The following is a 21,933-nucleotide window of genomic DNA, read 5'->3' on the forward strand; positions in this document are numbered from 1 at the left end:
CGTTGGTTTTGGCTGCAAGCGCTCGGCAATGCAGGATAATTATTACGAATTACGGGGACATACGACGGAGCGCCACTAAAACACGTCCGCCAGTCTGCTCCTGCTAGCCACGGCCCCCATTAACAATTTACTTTGATTTTTTTTTTTTTTAAACATAGTTTATTGGTTTTTTGTTGCACAACCACATATACAGCCTTGCGCAAGTTGTTTCACCATCCGCCCGCAAAGTAGGCACACGCCCCCCGCCAATCCTACCCTACTTAAGGAGGGTCATACAAGGCCCCTTCCGGCCTATGCGACGCATAGCCAATAAACTGCATAACAAAACCTCTATTTTTAACCCCCATACAGCTTCCCACTCCCTCCCCCTCCCGCGATCCTCCTCACCAACGCATGCGTCCATCTCTGCTCTCTATCATACAGTTGAAGGAATATCAATGATTCAAGTTATGTGATGTTCCCAGATTGCTCCGGGGTAGCCCCCTCATCCTCGGTTCGGTCATCGCCTTCTACCCCTGACTCACACTCTTGCAGTGCCTGCACCAACGCCTCCCACGCAGCTGCCGCCTCCAGCGCCTTATCATCACTGCGCCTATGAGCCCATTGATACCGCAGTGCACCCTCGCTGGTGGCCCATTTAAGAAATTCCCCCTTCCATCGTTTGCCAGTCGGACCCACTGTTGCCTTCCATCTCCTCATGATTTCTCGTTTTGCTAGTATAAGTCCCATGTCTACAAATTTACTCGTGATTTTAGTTTTGGGCGTGTGTGGGAACCAGTGCAATATGCTAACAGCCATATCGAACTCCAGCCCTCTCTCAGTCACCTCATTCAGGGTATCTCCCACCTCTTTCCAGTAAGGCCCCAGCGCTGGGCAAGTCCATAACATATGATCCAATTCCGCCCCAGTCCTCTAACAATTTACTTTGATAATGGATAAACCACCTTTATTAGCTACTTGAGTGAGTTATCTTTATATTGGGTGGCTGATTTTACATTATAAAAGAAAATGCAGCTCGTATCAGCCAGGTGTATGTGACGAGAGGTGAATTTGAGGCGGGCAGGCACAAAACTAAGGGGAACGGGATAATGTACTGTCATAATTTGTTGAAATGCCAATAAACAGCTTTTTTTTTTTTTTTTAAATAAAAGAAAATGCACTCACCAGAGCAATATTGTAAGTGATGTTATTAGTTAAGTCTGAAAAAAAAAAATTAAATATCCTAACCATCTGAATAGCTCACAAATTCAGTAAAACAGTTTTCTCAGGGCCCCATCTATTGACTTACTCGGATAAGCTGTATTTGTTCAATAGAATTCTTACTTAATGTAACTTTGTTTCATGTCTTTCTTGTTTAAAAGTTTGTGATTGCTCATTTCCTAAAGTCCTAGAGGTTTACTTGGTTATGCAAAGGCAGGTGGTAAGAAAGCGATTGATTTTTTGCACTGTCTTTATTTAGCACTCCTGTACAATGAAATATGATTCAAGTGTATAGGTGTCAAAAAGGCGACCTAAAATGTAAGCAATACAAACAATTGTTTCGACATGCCCTTTAACAGACCTTTGGCTGCGTACTCCTCTTTTTTTCTAAAACAACTCAAAGTTTGCCGCGCGTTGTGAACGTGTACTTGCGGTTTCACAGAATGATTTTGCGGCAACTAGCTTATGCTAGATTTCTCATCTCTAGAATGACACAATTAAAGGGCTTCTGGCAGATATTGGCACTAATCGAAGAGTGATCCCATATCTTGTTGATAGAGTTTATGGTGCTGTAAATGGAACCCTGAAGATGCACCTAACGGCTGTAATACCAGGCATGACTTTGCAACCATGCCTTTTGCTTCTGAAAAAATCAATCGTCCCTCATTAAATATATAATTTGTAATTAAATCTACTTTTTTTTTGTACAGTAATGGTATTTTATTGTATCACTTAATTTCCTTGGTTCGCCAGGCAGTCTTTTTGAGGTGACTAGAAATTGAGCGATAGATAAAACTTTACTTCGCCTTCTGCATGGTTTAATTATGAAAACGCATGTCCTATTTACAAGGGGAGCTGTCACATGTTCTCGTGCCTAGGCTACTTGTGAAGGGGATCACAAGTTATGCGCTCTCCTTTCAGAAAGGTGCCGGCATCTTGTGCATAGTGTGAGGTTAAAGGATAAATAGTAAAATGTAGAAAAATCCATCAAGACTGATTCTAATTGGATTGCATTGATCACCGTGTTGTGTGATTTCACCGCAGTAATGGTACCCAGGGTGAACATCTGCAATGAATTAAAATACCAATAATGTGCAGTTTTATGCTAGCATTTCATACTCTTCTTTTACATTAAATGCTCTTTGCTAAATATTTTATGGTCTTAAAGCTGTTATTGGCACGGCTAACCATTGTGTGTCAATTGAAACTATCCTGTAGAATACGTTATGCGAAATGCTTTATTTTGCTTCAAAACATGTTTTGTACTTTAGTGCACAGGTGAACTCCAATGAGAACTGCATGCCCCCTCCCTATCAACTCTTTACTCTAAGAGTTTGAAAGATTTCATTGGTTTTATCATAGATACAGAACAATAAGTCTAAAACACTCTCTATGGACTTAGTCTCCCAGGTACAAGATATGTAGTAGAAGCCTAAATATTTCCTTCTGATCATTAAACAGGTTGTAGTCACACATTCAACTGATGCATCAATGGCTTGTGTGAGGTAAAAGGATGCCATGCATATTTGTTAATGTATGGTTTTATTGACGTTTTATGGAGATGAACCGAGGTTTCACTGTAGTGTATGTATAGTGATCATTTTGTAGTATTGGTGACTTGTTGCGCATCCTTAACCGCAATACAATTTGTGGGACATTCATGCATTACTGCTTTATCATATCTTACACCACAGCATGTCAGAACAACGACTGGAGCTTATTTCTCTTACATGTTTGGGATCAACGCACACGCATTATCTATCCACTATGTTCATTGGGCATCAGGGGAGAAAATTAGGGTGATCACCATGCTAGAGTATGCTTCGTTTCGGGTCATGTAACATGGTGGTTGCATCTCAGATGGCTGGCTGTGGGTGTGTGTGTGTTTAGAGCCCCCCTCACGAGTTTGTCCTGGGTGCTAGTTCTATGAGGTTAGTCATTCGTCTCTGCTAGTTTGAGTATTTTGACCTGCAATGTTACAGGGTTAATATCCCAGCCTGTAGCCTGCCCTGTTGTCAGTATCAAACCTTCGGCCTTTCACCCACTTAAGAAGGTCGCTCCTCTAGCATGTTATATGGGGTGTACTGACTGGTTTCCAGGCCATTGGCAGTTGTCTTTTGGCCACTCACAGTGATGGGGTAGCAAACTTACATTCAATTTTGTTCTTTTCTGCATGCCTAGCAGGCATACCCTGGGGCAAAGAGTAAGTGATTTACAAGTCAGTTCTTCCATTGTGCACGTAACTCTTGTCAAGTGTGGTGTTACAGCTACAGAACACGTGCACCAAAATAGTATTTCCATAGTGGCATCTGGGGCATTCTTTGGGGACCGATGGCTACATTCTACTGTGCAGTTGGTTGGGTGTTAAGTATATGCTTGCAATAACTGAATTGTATTAGTTTGAATCTGGAATTCCAATGTACTTCTTATTGGGTACGCTGATATAGTCCTCCAGTCTGTGTTCATTATGTCATTGCCTAAGTCTGGAGTCCAGGTGTTTTGTAGGTTCTGGAGAGCAGTCCCAGTGGTTGCCCCTGCCGCCGAACATAGCAACCACCGCTACCAGACACAGAGAAATGTATCCTCCTGTCCACACCCTTTTCAGCATTGCCCATTGGTCACCAGTTTCAATTTTCATAATCTCATAGTAGGTAGAGGCCAACTATATATCATTTAACAAGCATCTTCATGTTACAGATATAAATTGTAGACCTTTTAGTATGGCCTCTAGCTCTATTGTCTCTTCTCCCCATCCCCAACCCCAGTCTTCTTAGAACAGCCTTCCAGGTTGGCGGACATCTACGTGTCCTTGTTGGAGGTACCCAACTTTTATTATAGTTTTATTTTATTATAATAGTTTTGGAATGTGGTAAGGTGCTCTACCATTGCCGATTCTGACTGGAGACTTAAACACACATACAAGGAATACTGCCTTCACAGCTCTCTTAGAACCACAGCTTTGGCTGTCAACAAGGTATGCAATGCAATGCTTCTACCTAAGAAAGTCTTGATTGCAAGTTCTACTTTCCAAGCTCTTCTAGTGTAGCGCATAAAAGTAGGTTTAGGGTGTTAGTTTTTAAATGACATTTTAATTGTGCTAAAAAAAATTCATTTTATTCTTGTTGTTCGCAGTGTGCCTATTTGCTGTTTTTATGATGTCTGTGTGGTTATTTTAGATGTTAGAATCAGGTTCGTAATTTTGCAATGAATACTTTTATTTAAAAGTGTCCATTCGTCTTAGTATCAATTGTGTGTGTGATATTGTGAAGGATGAAATCGGTTTCTTTCCTGTACCACAATGCCCCAGATCCAGGCTTAGGGATTGTTAGTAACCCAAAAGCAATTATTCCTCTTCAACAGTGTTTTTAGTGGGTTTCTGTGGGGCTACAAGAACCTGTTTTTCACATTCAGCGTTTGTGCATTGAACCAAGTTCACCCCTATCACCTGTGGTTGGGACACCAAGCCTTGTAGAACTATACCACAGACGCAGTTCACGCAACAACAGATGTCATACTCTTCATGGCCTATTAACAGGTCATACAGTAGAGACTTCCCTTGAAATAGTGGCCAAGCGGGGATCCACTGTTTAAGTTACATGCTGCAGGTTGTCGTAACGACTGTTAAGGTTTGGACCGGGTTCTTGGATATCGTATTGGTGTTTTATAGACCTATCAGAATGCTGACTGTGGTGCGGGGACTTTTGTTTTAGGAATGTTACTTGTTTGAACTGGGATTAACTATTTCAGTGACTTTTTTTCTCACATGTTCGTTTTGCCCTGATGAAGTCGATTGGCATATTTGCCTGACAAAACACGTATTGGCAATCTTGTGGTTACCCTGTGGTTTGAAAAGCATCCAACAAGAACTCTTTTTACTGAAGAATATATGAAAATGGAATATTAAAAGAAACGAAAGAAATCTTACTTATTGGAGAGTTGTGAATTTATACGAAACTTTACATTTACAACTGTTGCTCAGGTTTCTATTTGTTGTTTTGTATTTAGGGTGGACTTTGTCTATGTGTTTTACAACTATTGGCAGTGGTTGTATGTTAACCTTGAGCACTTTTGTTCTTGCTAATTTGTATTGAGAGACGGACCTCACTGTCTTGCGCATGGTTTCCCCTACTGCCAAAATTTCCAAGTTTTGTTTTTAGATTAGGTGGTAGTGTGATCCAAAAGAAGCCAGCGGTTCCGGATAATGACCTTGAGCCTCCTGAGATGTTAAGTAATTTGGCAATTTAACGTGTCTTTTTTTTAACTCTTTTTATTAAAACTTATTAGAGTGACATATTACAATACAACCTTGTGTAGCACATCAGATCATAAACAGGAGATTACAATTTAGCACTGGACATCTTACGTATCGCCCCCTCCCCTCGTTCAGGAATTGTCATGTTTTTAACATTGCCGGCCCACGTCTTTGTACTGAGGGGGAGGTGCCGATATTACCTGGATATGCATTCCACTTCCCCCATATCTTATCCCATTTTTTGGGGCAACCTCTATTCATATAGGCTCCTTGTTCAGCCAGCATGCACCAATCAACACTCCATTCCCATTCTACAATTGTTGGTGGGTCTGGAATTCCTCATTTACGGCCAATATTACGCTTCGCTAGTGTATCCCCGTTGACTGCCCACAGTTGGTCCATGTGATTGAAATCAGTGGTGTCCAAGATATTGAGGAGACAGATCTTGGGGTGTAGTGCTAGGGCAATCCCACTTACCTCACCAACTACCCGGTTGACCGCCTCCCAAAAAATCTGTATCAAGGGACATTCCCAGAGTGTGTGGTAAAACGTGCCCGCCTCCCCGCATCTCCGTCTACAGTCTGCAGAACTACTGCGGCCCATCTTGACCAATGTCGTGCATGTGATATATGTTCGGTGTAAAACTTTCAATTGGACGAATCGTAGCCGTGACGGTATGGCCACCTCGCTGGGGAGGACAGCGCATCACGCCAGCCTTCCTCCTCCAAGTCTCCCACGTCAGTCTGCCAGCGTGTATATACAATTTAACATGTAGCGTGGTTGCGGGCGGCCTTGTGAAGTAGGCAGCAGATTGGGAATTGCATGTGTTCTGTGGTGGGAAGACCGTGAAGATGCCTCAGAATGGGGATAATGTGGTTGTATTTGTTTGCTGAGGTTACCATCCTGGCAGCTGAGTGTAGTACAGCTTGAGATGGGCGATGGAAGTTGGTGGTAGTCTTGCCAGAATGGCATTGCCGAGTTCTAGTCTGGAGATTACCCATGCATGGGTGACTGTTTTAGGGTGACATGGCGTGACCAGGTGTTACATTTTCTTGAGGCAGTGTAAGGGAAAGTTGGCTGCCTTGGCAGTATTATTGGGGTGTGGGGGTGAAAGAGGGGTCCTGGTGCAGTGTGAATCCCACAGACTTCAAGGCGGTAGAGCGGGTTGGGGAGTCCAAGTTTTTGAAAGAAGCAGTTGCATTGTATGGTCATGTCTTCAATTGTGGGGGATTTCAGACAAGGAATGGCGCAGGGTGAAGCTAATTATGACATGCAAACATTTTATTAAATTAGCAGCTGTGGTACTTTGCTGACACACAGACTGGCACAGCAGAGACAGCGGCAGGGCAGACCACCTCTCCTATAGAACACATACTGAACCGGCAGGATATGCAGCTCTTTTAAACCCCCTGAACAGTTGCAGCATGTATGCCACAAACACAGTGCGTGGGCAGTTACTGGGCCCATTGGAGTCAAACGGCCTCTCGTGCTGTGTGCCTTTATGTCAGTAGTGAAGCAAGGATGCATGTGCCCTGGTGCAAGCAAGAAAACTGGCCTCTTTGACTGCTAGTGGGGTAGTAAAATAGAGCATCAAACAGGGTTCAATGAGTCCTTTTGAGCTCTGAACTCTGGTGCCACTTCACCCATTGCACCAATGGTAGCTGCGCTGCGCCCCTGCGTTTGTTTAAAAACACTTCACAAGATTGTCCCATGATATCCCCTTTGCCCCCTCAGATTTTACTACAGCAACACAATCGTATCTTTTGCGGTGACTTCAAATCTTCAATAACTATTTTACTGATCTTTGCTGGGTCTCTGTAACCGACATGTATTGTATGTATGTATGTATGTATGTGGTATTTGTATAGCGTGAACTTAAGCAAATTATATTTTGGGACTCTTGGGTACTTTGCCAACCTCTGCAATTGTCACAGGACTATCCCTACACGACAGGTCCAATTTCCCCACAAGTTTGTTCCTGCAATTTATTTTCTTCTTCCATACGCTGGTCATTCCTGGGACCCTCGCTTCAGGGTAAGACTTTTTCACATCCAACAGCCACGCTTTGGCTCCTTTGTCGCAAGCCCCTCTGGGCCCATTTGAAACCCTGAGCTCCTGGAACCCTCTTACAAGACATCTGTTAAATATATCCATTTACAATTTGTTTTAACACACTGGAGCACCTCTGCTTTCTTCTCAGCCCTGTTATGCCTCACAAGGTCGCTGTTGTACTTCACGAGTTAATTTCTTCATGTACATTAGAGGATTAGCTGTTCAAAGCATTTATGGATGATTCATTAAAGTCACTATAATACAATAATCAACACAATCATCGAAAAAAAGTGGCATTTAAAATGCCACCTATAATTGCAAGCATAACATTTATCAATGGTGATGAAAATTTGCCACATTGGCAGCTACACCTTTTACATGACAAAACGAAAATTCTACTGTGAACCAGCTGGAGTAGGGCCTAATATAAGATATAAAAAGCCCTCATTAACATAAATATGCTAATTATACATTCTGGTGAAGTACAATCATTAAATATTTTTTATAACCCTAGATAAAAGAGTAGTGTTCACGGATGCTCGACATGCCGTCTTACATAGGTAGGTGTGATAGACCTTTAGTGGCCATGTCTGTGAACTCGCCAATAACTCCATCAACTGTGGGCTTGTCACACTCAGAAGCACTAGTCACCGCGTCTCAACATGTTCGGGGTCCTTGTTTCATTAACATGGACTTCAACCACCGTCTGCACTCAGTGTCTTAGGGTATATGTGAGCAAACAGCATGGAGATTGTAGCCCTGAATGCATTTGTAAAGCCACACAGGCAGCATCTTTTCAATCCCCTATAAAGTTTTCTTCAGGTCTTCCTAATATCCGGCAGGGAAAGCAACATGTTACATTTGTGTCGAATAATCATCGACATTGAAGCAAGCAAATCAGTCTACACCTGGCCTGCAGGATGCCCTTTCGTGTTTTTACAGTGAAATCATGAAACCCAAACTCAAAACTTTTAAGAGCGAGGTTTGCCCTAATGCCCCTTGAAAGATTTGACAGGGTGCGTCAATTCGCAACCACATTTTTCAGGGCAGATTTTAGGTAGCTAGAATAGGGATAGTGAGTAGTATATTTTTGTGACAAATTATTCTTTGTGAACTCAGCAGTTGAAAACTTGGCCAGTTGCAGATTTTCAAAAACTGGGCTTCCAACCATTGCCACCGAGTGTATAATTCAATAATTCCACACACACACCTGTGATTGAATTTTTGAAAATGAGAAGCCAAACAGTTTGAAAACATTACAATAAGCCAGATAAAGCAATCTGGACTGTCGACAAGGGAAAGCTTCAACCCTGGATGCCAATGCAGATCTATAGTTTTCTTGAATGCAGCTGCGACCTGCCCGTTGGGCGGAGGGGTCATGCCACCCCAATCTTTGGAAAAAATAAAGAGTGTCTGTCGGGCTGAGCAAAGGCCAGCCTGGCTGACACTCTTTATTTGCAGGTCAGGCAGCCAGGACCTAGACATGCGCTTAATGCTGCCTGAGCTGAACATTGCCTGGCTGAAGATGTCACAGCCCTCTGGGCGCGTCCTTTTCAGTCTGGCAAAGCCACTCGCAGCCCTCCACTCACGATGGTTGGTCATATACAGCATTATTCTTTTTGACCCTTCAGACATTGAACAATTTATTGATAACATATTGAAGAAATACTAAATATATTTTTAATGATACCTAATTGGACAATGTTGTACTATTACACTTCGCCCCCTGGTCCTCCTCGGTTTAGGCGTTTCTCCTGCTGTTTGATTTAAATATCATTGACGCCTCGTCATAGAGTGGGGTGGGGTCAGCAGTCTCACTGACCCCATCACCCTTTGTGATGAGGCTGGGACTGTTGCCTCTTCTCATTGGCTGAACTAAAGTCAGCCAATGAGAGGAGGCAGCAGTCCCAACCTTCTGGAAACACCGAGGCTTCCCTCCCCGAGACAATGCTAAAGGTAAGTGTGATGTTTTTTAATATTAGTTGTGTGTGTATGTATGAATGTATGTGTATTTGGGAGTGCATAGTGTGTGTGTGTGTGTGCACGCTTGTGAATGGTGGGTGTGTGTTTGCATGCTTGTGAATGCATGGTGGTGTGAGTGAGTGTGCATGTGGATGGGTGAGTGTATGTGTGTGCATGTGTGGCCCAGCTGCCCCCCCCTCATGCTTGAATTACGGGCCATCAATGATTGAATGGCTCGTGAGCTAATATGGTTTGCGTTGAGCCACTTCAGCAATAAAGCCAAGGTTGCTGATTCGCTTTTTTTTATGTCTGCAAGGCACATACTACTGATTACAGCTCCTCAAACCACTGACCAAGTTTGTTGTAAGCCAACACCTGCTGAGATCCCAGCTACCAACTTTACAATGCTTATGACCAAATATAACAATGTTACTTTTTCCCAGGTTGGTCTCCAATTTATTTGCTTGCTTGTAAGTTCATAAGCTTCTTAAAGTAGGCTGGTGTCAACAGCCAGTCAGACCAATTAGATGTTATCATCGGTATATTAGCGCACATGCAGCTGGGTAGAACTAGGTTTTAATGGTGAGGACCTAGCTGTTCTTATTTCACTCCCTAACACATTGTTACATAAACTAAATAAGAGAGATGCTAACAAATTATTGTTGTAGCCAGTGCTTAATTTGAGCTGGTGGGGGCCACCAGCAGTTATTTTTGGAGACCTGCACTTATTTTGCCCATCAAATACTTACTGAGCACAAGAGAGATAAAAACACACATCTGAAACGAGGACGACATAGACAGAAAAACCGTCATAAAGTGAAAATGCTGTAACCTGCAAGAGTTAGATAAACAGTAAGAGAGTTTCAAGAAATGGATTAAAGAGACCTTAAGCCCCGGCATTCGCACGCTGATGTTTAATTTCACTGGCCACGGGCACCTGAGTAGAGCTTTAGGCACCAGCACTTTTTCTTTCACAAATTAAACAGTATTGTAGTCCGTAATCGATGTATATCTGATTTAAAAGCGAATCTCTGCAACTTTATTGTAAATCAAGTATTTGAACTCGACCAGCAAATGGTAGTTAGCAATAATGTTGAGATGCTCTAATCCCTGAGCTTTTGACATACACTCCCCTCTTGACCCCATCAAATACTGCTTTATAATTAGGGCTCCCGGTTTTGTGGCATTTATTTTTTTGACATTTCCGTCTGTATTTATCCATATTTATTTTTTGCTAATTTTATCTGTATTTATCCATATTTTCTTTGGGTTTTGAGGAAAAATGAAGCTGAAATTAGTATATTTCCACATTTATATAACGGGTAAGTATGCACTCATGCTTGAAAGCCTACTAGGTTTCAATGCTGTAAACACCAGCAGAAGATAAATTAATTTACTTTTAAGAAAATATGCAAATTTCAGTATCAACCTTGTGCATATCTACTGCTGTTAAATCCTCTTTACTAAAATTCCTTTCTTTTTTAGCCCCCTTACCTATCAATCCGCACAGCTATTGGTCTGGTAGTCATGGCAGACAGTATTTTGAATTACTCAAAAAGTAACCCAATTTCCTTTTTTATCCACGTTTAAAAATAAATACAGACAAAGAAACACATGTTTTCTGTGTGTATTTATCTGTAAAAATTCGTAAAAACGGAAAACAGGGAGCCTTATTTATAATCTATAAAACAACCAAAAAGGCATGTTTTCTCAATACCTTTGCTGCAAGACCACCATGGATAGGGCAGGATGATGTCTATCGTAAAGCCGCTTGCAGGAAAGCCAGCTGATCATAGGGGATAAGGTTGATATTAGTGATCGAGTCCATCAAGCATACGAACAAACCAATTGGCCTCCACATCCAGCAGTGCAACTAATTTCTTTGCTGCACACTCAGGATCTCCCTTTTTCTGGAGTGGGTGAAGCATAGAACGCCTCGAAGAACAAGGAGTGGAGAAATGTAACAGACTGTACAATTGAGACCTGTAGTTGTGGTCCCTTTCATGCACCTTTGTGGGAATTCCATTTGGACACACTACCCCAAATGATAGTGATCCCCGAATAAGGCTAGTAAAAGTCCTCGGTAATGCTTTGATAGCTTAGCTTAAAAGGGAAAGCCTGGAATCTTGAATCCAAGTCCACAAATATTTGGCCCATCTCTGGTATTAATACACAACCCGAATTTTTGGTGTTCACCTTCTTTGCAGAGGAGAGGCCTATGTCCCAGGAATACCCAAATCAGACATTATCTTTGGTATGCTGGAATGTGCTCACTAGATTCTATACCTCCCATAATCCCAAACTGATGTCCTTTCATGGTTCTTAGCCAAGTAATACAGTGATAACTGGCAGCAGGTGATCACTTTCCACCCGAGAAGATTAGTGGTTTACAATGGTTCATATTCCGAAAATTCAGATTTTGTTATGGCTTGTCAGATTTGAAAATTATCATTTTAATATATTGGTCAATGTTATGATAATAGTAGATTTGTGATATACTTATGACAATAAAAAAGATTATGTTTATAGAATGTGTGTTGAGTTTCACATTCAAGGAGAGTGATATGCCAAAGACTATATGTCACCATGGACCAGTGCTTGAGCTTCCAATGACTGGACCGTTTCTTTTGTCTGTCATAGGCTGTTATGGAATCCTCATGTACTCAGTCAAGGCTCAGGGTTTGCAGAATGCTAATGAGGTTGCTTTCCTCCAGTTACTACTAACACCTTACTTAGCTAGTCTTTACATTGTTCTGGATCTACTTTTATGATACTAACGGCATTGTTTTTCTTTTGTGGTTTAGGAATTTTTTGAGAACCCTGCTTTTCGTCCAGATGGTATGAAACTTTATCCAACTTTGGTGATCCGGGGAACAGGTCTCTATGAACTTTGGAAGTCTGGAAGATATAAGAGTTATTCTCCCAGCACCCTTGTGGAATTGGTGGCAAGGATCTTGGCTCTTGTACCCCCATGGACACGAGTGTATCGCGTGCAGAGGTAAAGTTGATATAACAGTTCTGCACAATATATCATGTGCACATATGCATTTCATTATCTTTGTTAAAAGCAGGTGCTGGATATTACATTTGAATATTGTAATGTACATCTGTACCTGTAAGATCCAGGGCACCTCATATGCCTGACTTCCACATGCCTCTTCCTAGGATGAACAACAACCTGGAAAAGTCAGAAAGTAACTGGCGATGAGTGATCCGAAAAAAAAGTGATGTTTGAGCTCTTTCACCAGTCTAGGACGTGATTAACGCTTCTCATTCCTCATGATCTGTGGATTGTGGTGAACAGAAATAACTATGCTTAACTTCAGTATTGGATCAACATCATAAAACAAAACCATACAATACTTTACTACTAACCAGTACATAATATAAACTGACCTCAGCAATTGCTGTCCCTACCTGTCAAGGAGTATGAGAAGATCCGAAGATGCTCTTCTTACCCTAAGTCTTTGTCATCTCACTGAGTGCCAGGTGATTTACCTATTCGCACTATGAGTGTAATATTCTTTCCGTGATCTCATCCCAACTTACATCCATTCAGCATCATCAATTCCACAATAAAACTGGACCTCAGCAGCAGAAGCAAGATATTTAGAATTTATCAAATTTGTGTCCGTCTTTTTAAGTGTGTGGTCGGGTATTGGATGCACTAGTCATGAAAGATGAACACGAAACAGAGTCACTGGAAAGGACCTGAACCTAGAGGTTGGTTTCCTAGCTGCCCACGTTTTGGACATTTCAGAGTTCAGCAATGAATTGACAGTCGGGGTGGAAAATGTGGTTGAAAATTATAAACACAGTTATACGCGCAAAGATGGCTTGATATGTTTTTTAAAACTGCTTCTGGCATAGAGTGTGATGCCATGTGCTTAGTACCTTGTTGCACTCGTTCAGTGTCTCCAGTGCTGACACTTGAATTTACCATAGGCTGCTTTCTTCTTTGGATAGTAGGTTGTCTTCACAAGAGTTCCATAGTCATAGAGAGGAATATTGGAAGTTTGAATATTGGCTCATCATCATAAATCACTATTGGCATAATTATTTATCCTACGGAAAACATGCAGAAATCTTTAGAGCGGCCAAAAGGTATATGAAAATGTACATGTTGAATCCCCTCTTCCCCCAGTTATGTGTAGGACATTTGAAGCAGTTACATCTGACTCGAAAGGGATATATAGTAATGACTTGACGTGCTGCAGATTTATGAAGACATCGGGCAGTCATATCCAACTCAAGAGAGACACTCAGTAACCACTTGAAGTGCTGCAGCTTTGTGAAAGACTTCAGGTTTTTGCATCTCACTCAGGAGGGACAAGTAGTCTTGCCAGCCTCAAGACGCCTATGGGCACACGTGCGCTTTATACATTTTTAATCTAATCAAATCAAAATCAAATCAAGACAAATTCATACATACATAATTTGAACTTTCATCACATTTGTTTATCTTTTGGTTTGTTCAACTGACATTTACATTTTGCTTCGTCCTACCACCGCACACATCATAGGACAGGGGATCAGCACAGATCAGCCGTAGTCTTAATATACTAAGCAACTACATTATAGTGGCACACATACACTCGAATCAGTTTGCTAGGAATAACATTGAAGGCACTTGAGTTTACCAGTGAGTGGCAGTACCTATGTATAGTAGGTGGTCATCACAATTGTTCCACAGTAATCAAGGCATTGATTGAAAGTTGCAATTTTGGCTTTTTGTCATAAATCAGCTTTTGCACATATATTTATCATAAGGAAAACAAACCTAATTTACTAAAGTAGCAAAAGTGTACATGTCATTTTTTATGTAGAACCCACACACACTCAGCTTTGTGAAGACTTCAGTTGGATCTGAGTCGTGAGTGACGCCTAGTAATGAATTTTGGTACTGCAGCCAAGCAAAAGACTAGACCTGTTGGCCATGCCAATGCCTGGTTATCTCTGCTTTTTCTTTGCTGCTGATTGCTGAACTTTCTCTCCGTGCACTCCTAAGGGCTCATCCTGCACCAGCAGGCATTACCGTGCTATTTGAGACCATTATTAAAACTACAATCCATTAAATACTGCCTTCTCTGGACAACTTGTGATGGCAAGATCCATCTATTTAACTAATTTAGCTGTTTAAAGTGGTTGTGTTACAAAATTTAACTACGAGAGTTATTCAGTAAAATTAATATACATTGGATGTGTATTCTACTAATCAGCAACATGACAGTGCCTAGACGCTGTGTAATTAGCGCACATTACCCCAAATTAAATTATTACCAGAACTAAAATAGTTGCTGTCCTCTGTGAATCCAACAAATAGCTTTACTTATCTACGATTTAAAAACGTATTCAAAACATATTCAAATAGGGTATTTTTTTTTTTTTTTCGAAAACCTTTATTGCACATAAAAACTCAATACAAACATGGGCCTACAACCACCAGGGCCGGCCGCTAATATATACATGTTCAACAACATCAAGGCAGTAATAGGCCCCCTGGGGCTCAGCCGAATTAACAAATTACTGTGTGCACCTCAGAGGTTATCAGGATACATAAATTTTAGAAATACAAACAAAGAAAAAAAAAAAAAAATAACACCAAAAAGCAAGGCGGAAACCATCGAAAAAGGGGCGTCTAACCACCGCCGGGGGACCACTCAATACATACTCCACCCTCGGGTGGTAAACGAGGATGATCAAGGGGCAGGTGGGGGCGACGGGAGAGCCACAACCATCTACAGGTAAAATGTAATAGTCCGGGAACCTCAGGATCAGGGGGACAAGGCAGCATCAGATGTGTCCACGAGGGGGGGTGTGCAGATGTTCCCTCGGTACGCGTTCCACTGACCCCAGATTCTACCCCACGCCCCCGGCTTACTCCGAGCCACATACACAGTCTTCTCTCTGCACCTGCACCAATCCATGTTCTCCTTCCATACTGACATGGTGGGAGGCCGCCGGGAACCCCAAAGCTGTGCGATGTCCCTCTTAGCAACCATGTTCCCAAGGGCCGCCCACCGAGCCTGAGCCGCATTATAGTCATTAGGCTCCCACACGTTCAGCAAACATCGGCGAACCTCAGGCAACAGAGCGACCCCTGTGACACATTCCATGACAGCATGCACCCGGCGCCAATACTCCGCCACCTCACAGCACTCCCAGAGAACATGGAGAAAAGTGGCGCTGAGCCCACAGCCGCGCCTACAGAGCCCATCTTCAGAAAAACCCATCAAAACTAAACAAGGGCCCGTCACGTAGACACGGTGGTGAATTTTAAGCTGGACAAGACGGAGACGCGCGGGTATGGCCACCTCCTTAGGGGAGGACAGCGCAGACTGCCAATCCTCATCGTCCAGTTCCACCCCATCCCCGATCCACGCCTCCCGAAGACGCACGAGGCGATCCGCCCGAATGTTTATTAGTTTTTTATAGATAAGGGAAATAGTACTGTCGGGCAAGTGACCATCGAGTATGCGGTCCTCGAGTGGCGAAGACACAGGGACTGCAGTCTCAGCCCCGAAGGCCGAGAGCAAGGCGTGCCGAACCTGAACGTACCGAAAGAACTCCCTCTCACTCAATTCGTACTCACTCTGCAGCGCAGCAAAGGATTTAACCGCACCCTTCACCCAGAGGTCACCTACTCTGCTGATGCCAATCGTGTCCCAACGCTTAAAGCCCTTCGTCGTCCAAAGGCTTCCCAATCTTTCAGACGCAAACAAGGGGGTCGCACCCGTCAAACGATCATTCCAGCCCATGGCCACATTCGCAGCCTTCCACGAGCGTACTGCAATCTTAGTGGGACCGGTTAAGTTCCTCCCAGCCGATCGAGAGTAAAGCGCTCTGTTAAAGTTGCCGCCAGGCAACAAAAATCTATCCATTTCGAAAGCCGGATTCGGACCAGGTGCGTACGTTGCGTGGTTAATAGCAGATAGCTGGGAAGCCCAATAGTACCTCCTGATGTCCGGGAGCGCAATGCCCCCGTCATACCAGGGGAGAGTTAGTTTTGCAAGAGCAATACGTGCACGACCGTCCCAAACAAGTCTCCTTTGTAAGCTCTCCACTTCCCGGAAGTAGGCCGCCGGAATAATATCAAAGGAGTTCTGAAGTGCGTAAAGGAATCGGGGAAGAGACATCATTTTAAAAAGTGCCGCACGTCCGAGGGGAGACCAGGGAAGCTTACGCCAACGGGCCACGTCTAACCTCAATCTCCGAAGTGGAGAGAGGAGATTATGCTCATAGCGGACAGCAGGGTCCAATGAGACGTACACCCCCAGGTACGTAAAGCCGGAGTGGGACGCCTTAATGGGAAAACGAGAAGGCAAGAGAGGAAAGCCACCGGATATAGCATAGACACAAGATTTGGACCAGTTAATGATCAAACCAGAGTTCTTGCCGAAGGAAGTGAGAATGTCAAAGAGCACATTGAGTGACTTACGTGGTGAGGTGAGGTACAAAAGAATGTTGTCCGCGTACAACGAAACACGATCCTCGAAGCCAGGAGCCCACTGGATCCCTCTTATCGACGGTTCCCAACGAAGCCAAGCAGCGAGCGGTTCCAAAGCCAAAGCGAAGAGCAGGGGAGACAACGGACACCCCTGCCTAGTGCCCCTCCCAAGAACGAAAGGCCGGGAAACCCTACCATTAACGACAACCTGTGCCAACGGAGCAGCGTATAAGAGTTTAACCCAACTAATAAATCCCGCCCCGAAGCCAAACTTTGCCAGGGCGGCCCAAAGATACGGCCATTCTATCGTATCAAAGGCCATCGTGGCGTCCAAGGAAACCAAGATGGCCGGCTTTGAAAGATATTCCGCCCTTGCAAGTACGCCATGGAGGCGCCGCAAGTTAAGGGCCGTATTCCGGTGCGGGATAAAACCGGATTGGTTCGGATGCACCAGATCACAAATAACAGTAAGCAGGCGGTTAGCAAGAACCTTGGCAAGGATTTTCGGCTCGGCGTTCAACAGAGAAATAGGCCTGTACGAGGCGCAACGGTCCCGAGGCTTACCGTCCTTGGGAATCACAACTATAGTGGCCAGACGTTGGTCATCAGGGAGAGAACCAAGTTCAAGCGACTCCGAAAACATACGACGGAGAAATGGCGCAATTTTATCCGGTTGCAGTTTATAGAGTTCAATTGGGAGTCCGTTGGGGCCCATAGCCTTACCTGAGCGAAGGGAACGAATCGCGGTAGCAATCTCGTCGACCGATAGTGGGGCATCTATCTGCTCACGCTCATCCATCGACAGGCAGGGCAAAGCAATATCCTTCAACAAGTGACGAGAGTCAGCCTCATCTCTAGCAGACACCGGGGAGTACACAGCACAGAAGTAGTCAGCAAAACACTCCACAATCTCACCAAGGTCAGTCACACTTACTCCCTCCGACGTCTGAAGCACGGGGACCACTCGATTCACTCTCTCCTTCTTATCAAGCCAAGCAATCAATTTACCCGCCTTATCCCCAGCATCATACAGTCTACCCTGCTGTTCCCTATACATTGTCCGAGCAGCATCCGTAACAAGGGACTTATATTCGAACTGCTTCAGGCTGAGGGCGTGGAGCCCGTCCTGAGTGACACCCGCCGCCAAGGCAGCCTCCAACCCCGATATCTCAGCCTCCAACGCAACCACCTCCCCGTTCTTAGCTTTCTTGGCCTCCACGATCAGGGAGAGGGCGTGTCCTCGGAGAACCGTTTTGAAAGCCTCCCACAGGGACACCGAGGACAAGACGGACCCCTCATTCTCAAGAAAATACTGATCAAGCGACTTAATGAGACCCTTGCGAATCTTGGGGTCACGCAAGTACCAGGGGTTAATGGGGGCGATCCGCCCGGCGGATCGCATCCCGGTATCGAAGAGGAGCCACAATGGGGAATGATCGGAAATGCCCCGGGCCAGGTGCTTAACCTCCCGGACCCGGGTGGTCTGGGCCGCGGGCATAAGAAAATAATCTAGTCTGGAAAGACTCCCGTGGGCCCCGGAGTGGAATGTGTACTGACTCTGTGTCGGATGTATCAACCTCCAGCAGTCCACTAGACCGAAAGTGTCCAAGAACCCGCCAAGCCACGCCTGGGCGGCAGAGAGGGCTCTGGGGGGGGTAACGATCCAACTCGCCAGAAATCACGGAATTAAAATCCCCACCCACAAGCAAGAGACTGTCAGGAAGTTCAAGTAACATACAACCCACATCCGAGAAAGTGGAGGTCTGGAGGCCCGGGGGAACATAGACCGAAACCAATGAAAGAGTCTGCCCCTCCCACCGTCCAGTCAAGGACGCATAGCGCCCTCTATCATCAAGAGTGACTTTGTCAATCTCAAGCGGGAGGGAAGATCGCAGCAAGATGCCCACCCCTCTGGATCCAGTGGTGAAGCCAGAGTGTGCAACCAGTCGGTAGCCCCCCCTGTTCATAGCATGACATACATTGCCCACCAAGTGCGTCTCTTGAAGAAATACCACATCAGGGGCCAATCGGCGCAAATATTGCAACACAACCCCACGTTTGATACAGTCCCCCAATCCATTGACGTTCCAAGACATCAGTTTCAACCCGTCCCCCCCCATCCCAACACAAGAAGCTGCAGTCCCCGGGCACGCAGCCAGACACCTGAAACTGAAAGGGAACAAACACACCGCCTTGAAAAGAAAAAACACAAAACCCAACTACCACTGACACCCTCCCACCCCCAGATCATTGCAACTCCCCCCACCCTGCACCCCTGCGGACTATACAGCCCCCCCAACTTGCAGTGTGCCTGTCGCCCTAACAATCGCATGCTACAAAAAGACCCTAGAGGAGGAAAGGGACCCGTCCCCGCCCGCACCCAAACGATACATTAATAGACAAAATATACAGTTGAAGTAGAACCTGGCTGGGCGCAGAAGGAAATGTCAAAGTGGAGGACCAAGAATCATTCCTGCAGAGGCCCTCCGCCCTCGGCACCGCCAGTACGCCCGGGTCGTTCGCCCCGGTCCGGCAGGGAATCCAACCAGTCACTCACGGTGTCAGGGCGTTCAAAAAAGATAGTCCGATCTTCATATTCCACACGAAGCCTGGCAGGGAAAAGCATAGAGTATTTGAGTTCCAGATCTCGAAGACGGCGCTTCACCCCCTGAAAGCCCATTCTCTGTTTCTGAACGAGTTGGGTGAAGTCCGGAAAGAAGTTAATGGAGGAATTCTCATATTTAACTGGGCCGTGCACCCTCGAGGCCTGCAGGATCGCATCCCGGTCTCTGTAATGAAAAAGTTTTGCAATGATAGGCCTCGGGGGAGCTCCTGGTCGAGGCCTATCGCCCGGGACACGATGGGCACGCTCCACGGCGAAGAACTTGCTCAGGCCTGAAGGAGCAAGATGATTGAGGATGAGATCTTCGACCGTGAGATCCACCGGACGATTGTCGGAAGTCTCCGGTACACCTATGACACGGATATTGTTGCGTCGTGCCCGACCTTCGAAATCCTCCAGCCGCCGGGACATCGTGTCGTTTGCCGACTTTAGATCGCCAAGAGTTGCCTGGAGGTCTGATACATCCGTAACAAGAGTGGATGTCCTCAAGTCCAGCGACTGAACCCTCTCGTTAGTCTTAGAGAGATCTGCCCGAATTAACGTAACATCAATGGCAACCGTGTCAATTTTACGGGCCAGAGCCTCGTACTGCTGGGCGATGGTCTCCCTTATGCCGTTGATGGCGCCCATAACGTCCTGCAGCAACAATTCCGTGGGGACGGACGGGCCCCCACCGGCGCCCTCCACGACGGCACTTGCTGGCCCGGGGGATCCTTTACCCTGGGTATAACGATCCATGATGTTACTCTGGACTGGTCCCCCACGCTGGGATGTCTTGGTCCTCCGTTTCTCGGGATCCCCCTTGCCCGCCATGTTGAGCGATGCTCACCGGTGGGGTCCGCCCGGACTGATAGCTAAGGGGCGCCAGCAGATCAGACACAGACTGTCCGAGGGCCCGCTCGAAAGAGTTGAGAAAAAGGCACAAATCAGTCCAGTACAAAGGCCGGAGGACGCCCCAGCCGCGCGATGTAGCTCCTCGATCAGGCCATGCAGAAGTGCAAAAGCGAAACTGAAGGTGGGGGCGCGGTCATTGGCAAGGCTCCGATGCCGTTGTTGTTCAACTACTCCCCGGCCCCACAGTTCACCAAAGCACCGGGCACAGCTTCCAGGTGGGCCTCCAAAATGCAAGACGCTGTATTTCAGGTCTCCCAGGTCTGATTTACGTTCTGAAAAGAGTTATGGATTCAGCCAAGGTTCATCTTCCAGAATCCGTCCACAAATACAGGATAATGTCAGGATAAGTTGCGAGGAGCGGCAAGGGTCCGGGGAGCCCTGTGCTCACGCGACCATCTTGGATGCGCGCGAAGCTCCTCCTCCCAAATAGGGTATTTTTGATTACACCTGTTGTCGTGTACTTTATGGGTAAAATTCAGATGGCTTTATAGTTTTGCAGCTTGAATCTTTTCTAGATTGTGCATTATTCTGCCATCCGGTGGTTAGATGTGGAATTCTCTCCTTAAGTCCTTTCTCTCTGTCTTTTTTGTGTTTCGAGCTTCATCAACAATTTGGTGCAGTATCCCTCCCTGAATGATATCAGATGTACACCCTGGACATTTGATGTGGTTGCCATCGTCTGATTCTTTTTTCCACCCTTGGTTTGAAAGCACAGTTGAGGGATCCATAGCTGAAGAAAGAAAAACTTTTGAGGCCAGATCCAAGAAAACACTGATGGTTATAGTTTTTTTTCTTTAACTGATTTACCGATGACCATCAAAGGAGGAGCACAAAAGCTCTAGGAAAACCAAAGTTCGTTTTAAGTTTCAAGAAGGGAGAAATCTACCACAAGGGTAAGAGAATGAGCAGAACGTATGGAGCACATCCCATTCAGATTTTGCCCCATTGCCACCACAACTTCGCACAAAAAAACAATCACAACGTATACAACCTTTGCCTCACAAAAGGATCACAAGCTGGAGGCGTGTGCTCAGTTCCAGCCAAAAAGCCTTAAAGCAAGAGAGTCAGAGGTGGGCACAATATGCCATGGCACAGCCCCAGCACAAGCAATGAACAGTGAAGGATCTGAGTTTGTTGAGCGATGAATAAACTCACAAAGACACCGAGGTAGAGGAAGGGGAGGGGTCTAACACTGAAGAAATGATCGAGGCGGAGAAAGAAAGAATGCTGAAAAGGATGCTGATAACAAGAAACGCTTGGTAACACAGCAAGCGCAATACAGGGTGTACAGTAGCTCAGAACATTACTTTATGAAACATCACTAGCTTATGACCATTGAGCAAAGATTTGCCCAAAGGGCTAACGCCCATGGACTGGCATCTTTGTGCTACCTTGGATAACCTACCCTATTAAATTGCAAACATTCCCGTCAGCCTGTAAAGGAGGATAGTCTCAGAAGATTCCAGCACATTGGATTAAGGAATGTAGGAAAGAGGGGGGGAG

General features: G+C 45.1%; 1 protein-coding gene across 1 annotated transcript in view; it reads left to right on the forward strand.

The window, feature by feature from the left end:
- The window catches only part of ELP3 (elongator acetyltransferase complex subunit 3), a 797,912-nt gene that overhangs the window by 470,220 nt on the left and 305,759 nt on the right, over positions 1-21,933 (forward strand). The window contains exon 10 of the mRNA XM_085613064.1: positions 12,271-12,464. Coding sequence (XP_085469190.1) covers positions 12,271-12,464 — 194 coding nt within the window. The remainder of the gene's footprint in view (positions 1-12,270; positions 12,465-21,933) is intronic.

Source organism: Triturus cristatus, chromosome 6 (assembly GCF_964204655.1).
Source record: "Triturus cristatus chromosome 6, aTriCri1.1, whole genome shotgun sequence".
NCBI classification, from domain to species: Eukaryota; Metazoa; Chordata; class Amphibia; order Caudata; family Salamandridae; genus Triturus; species Triturus cristatus.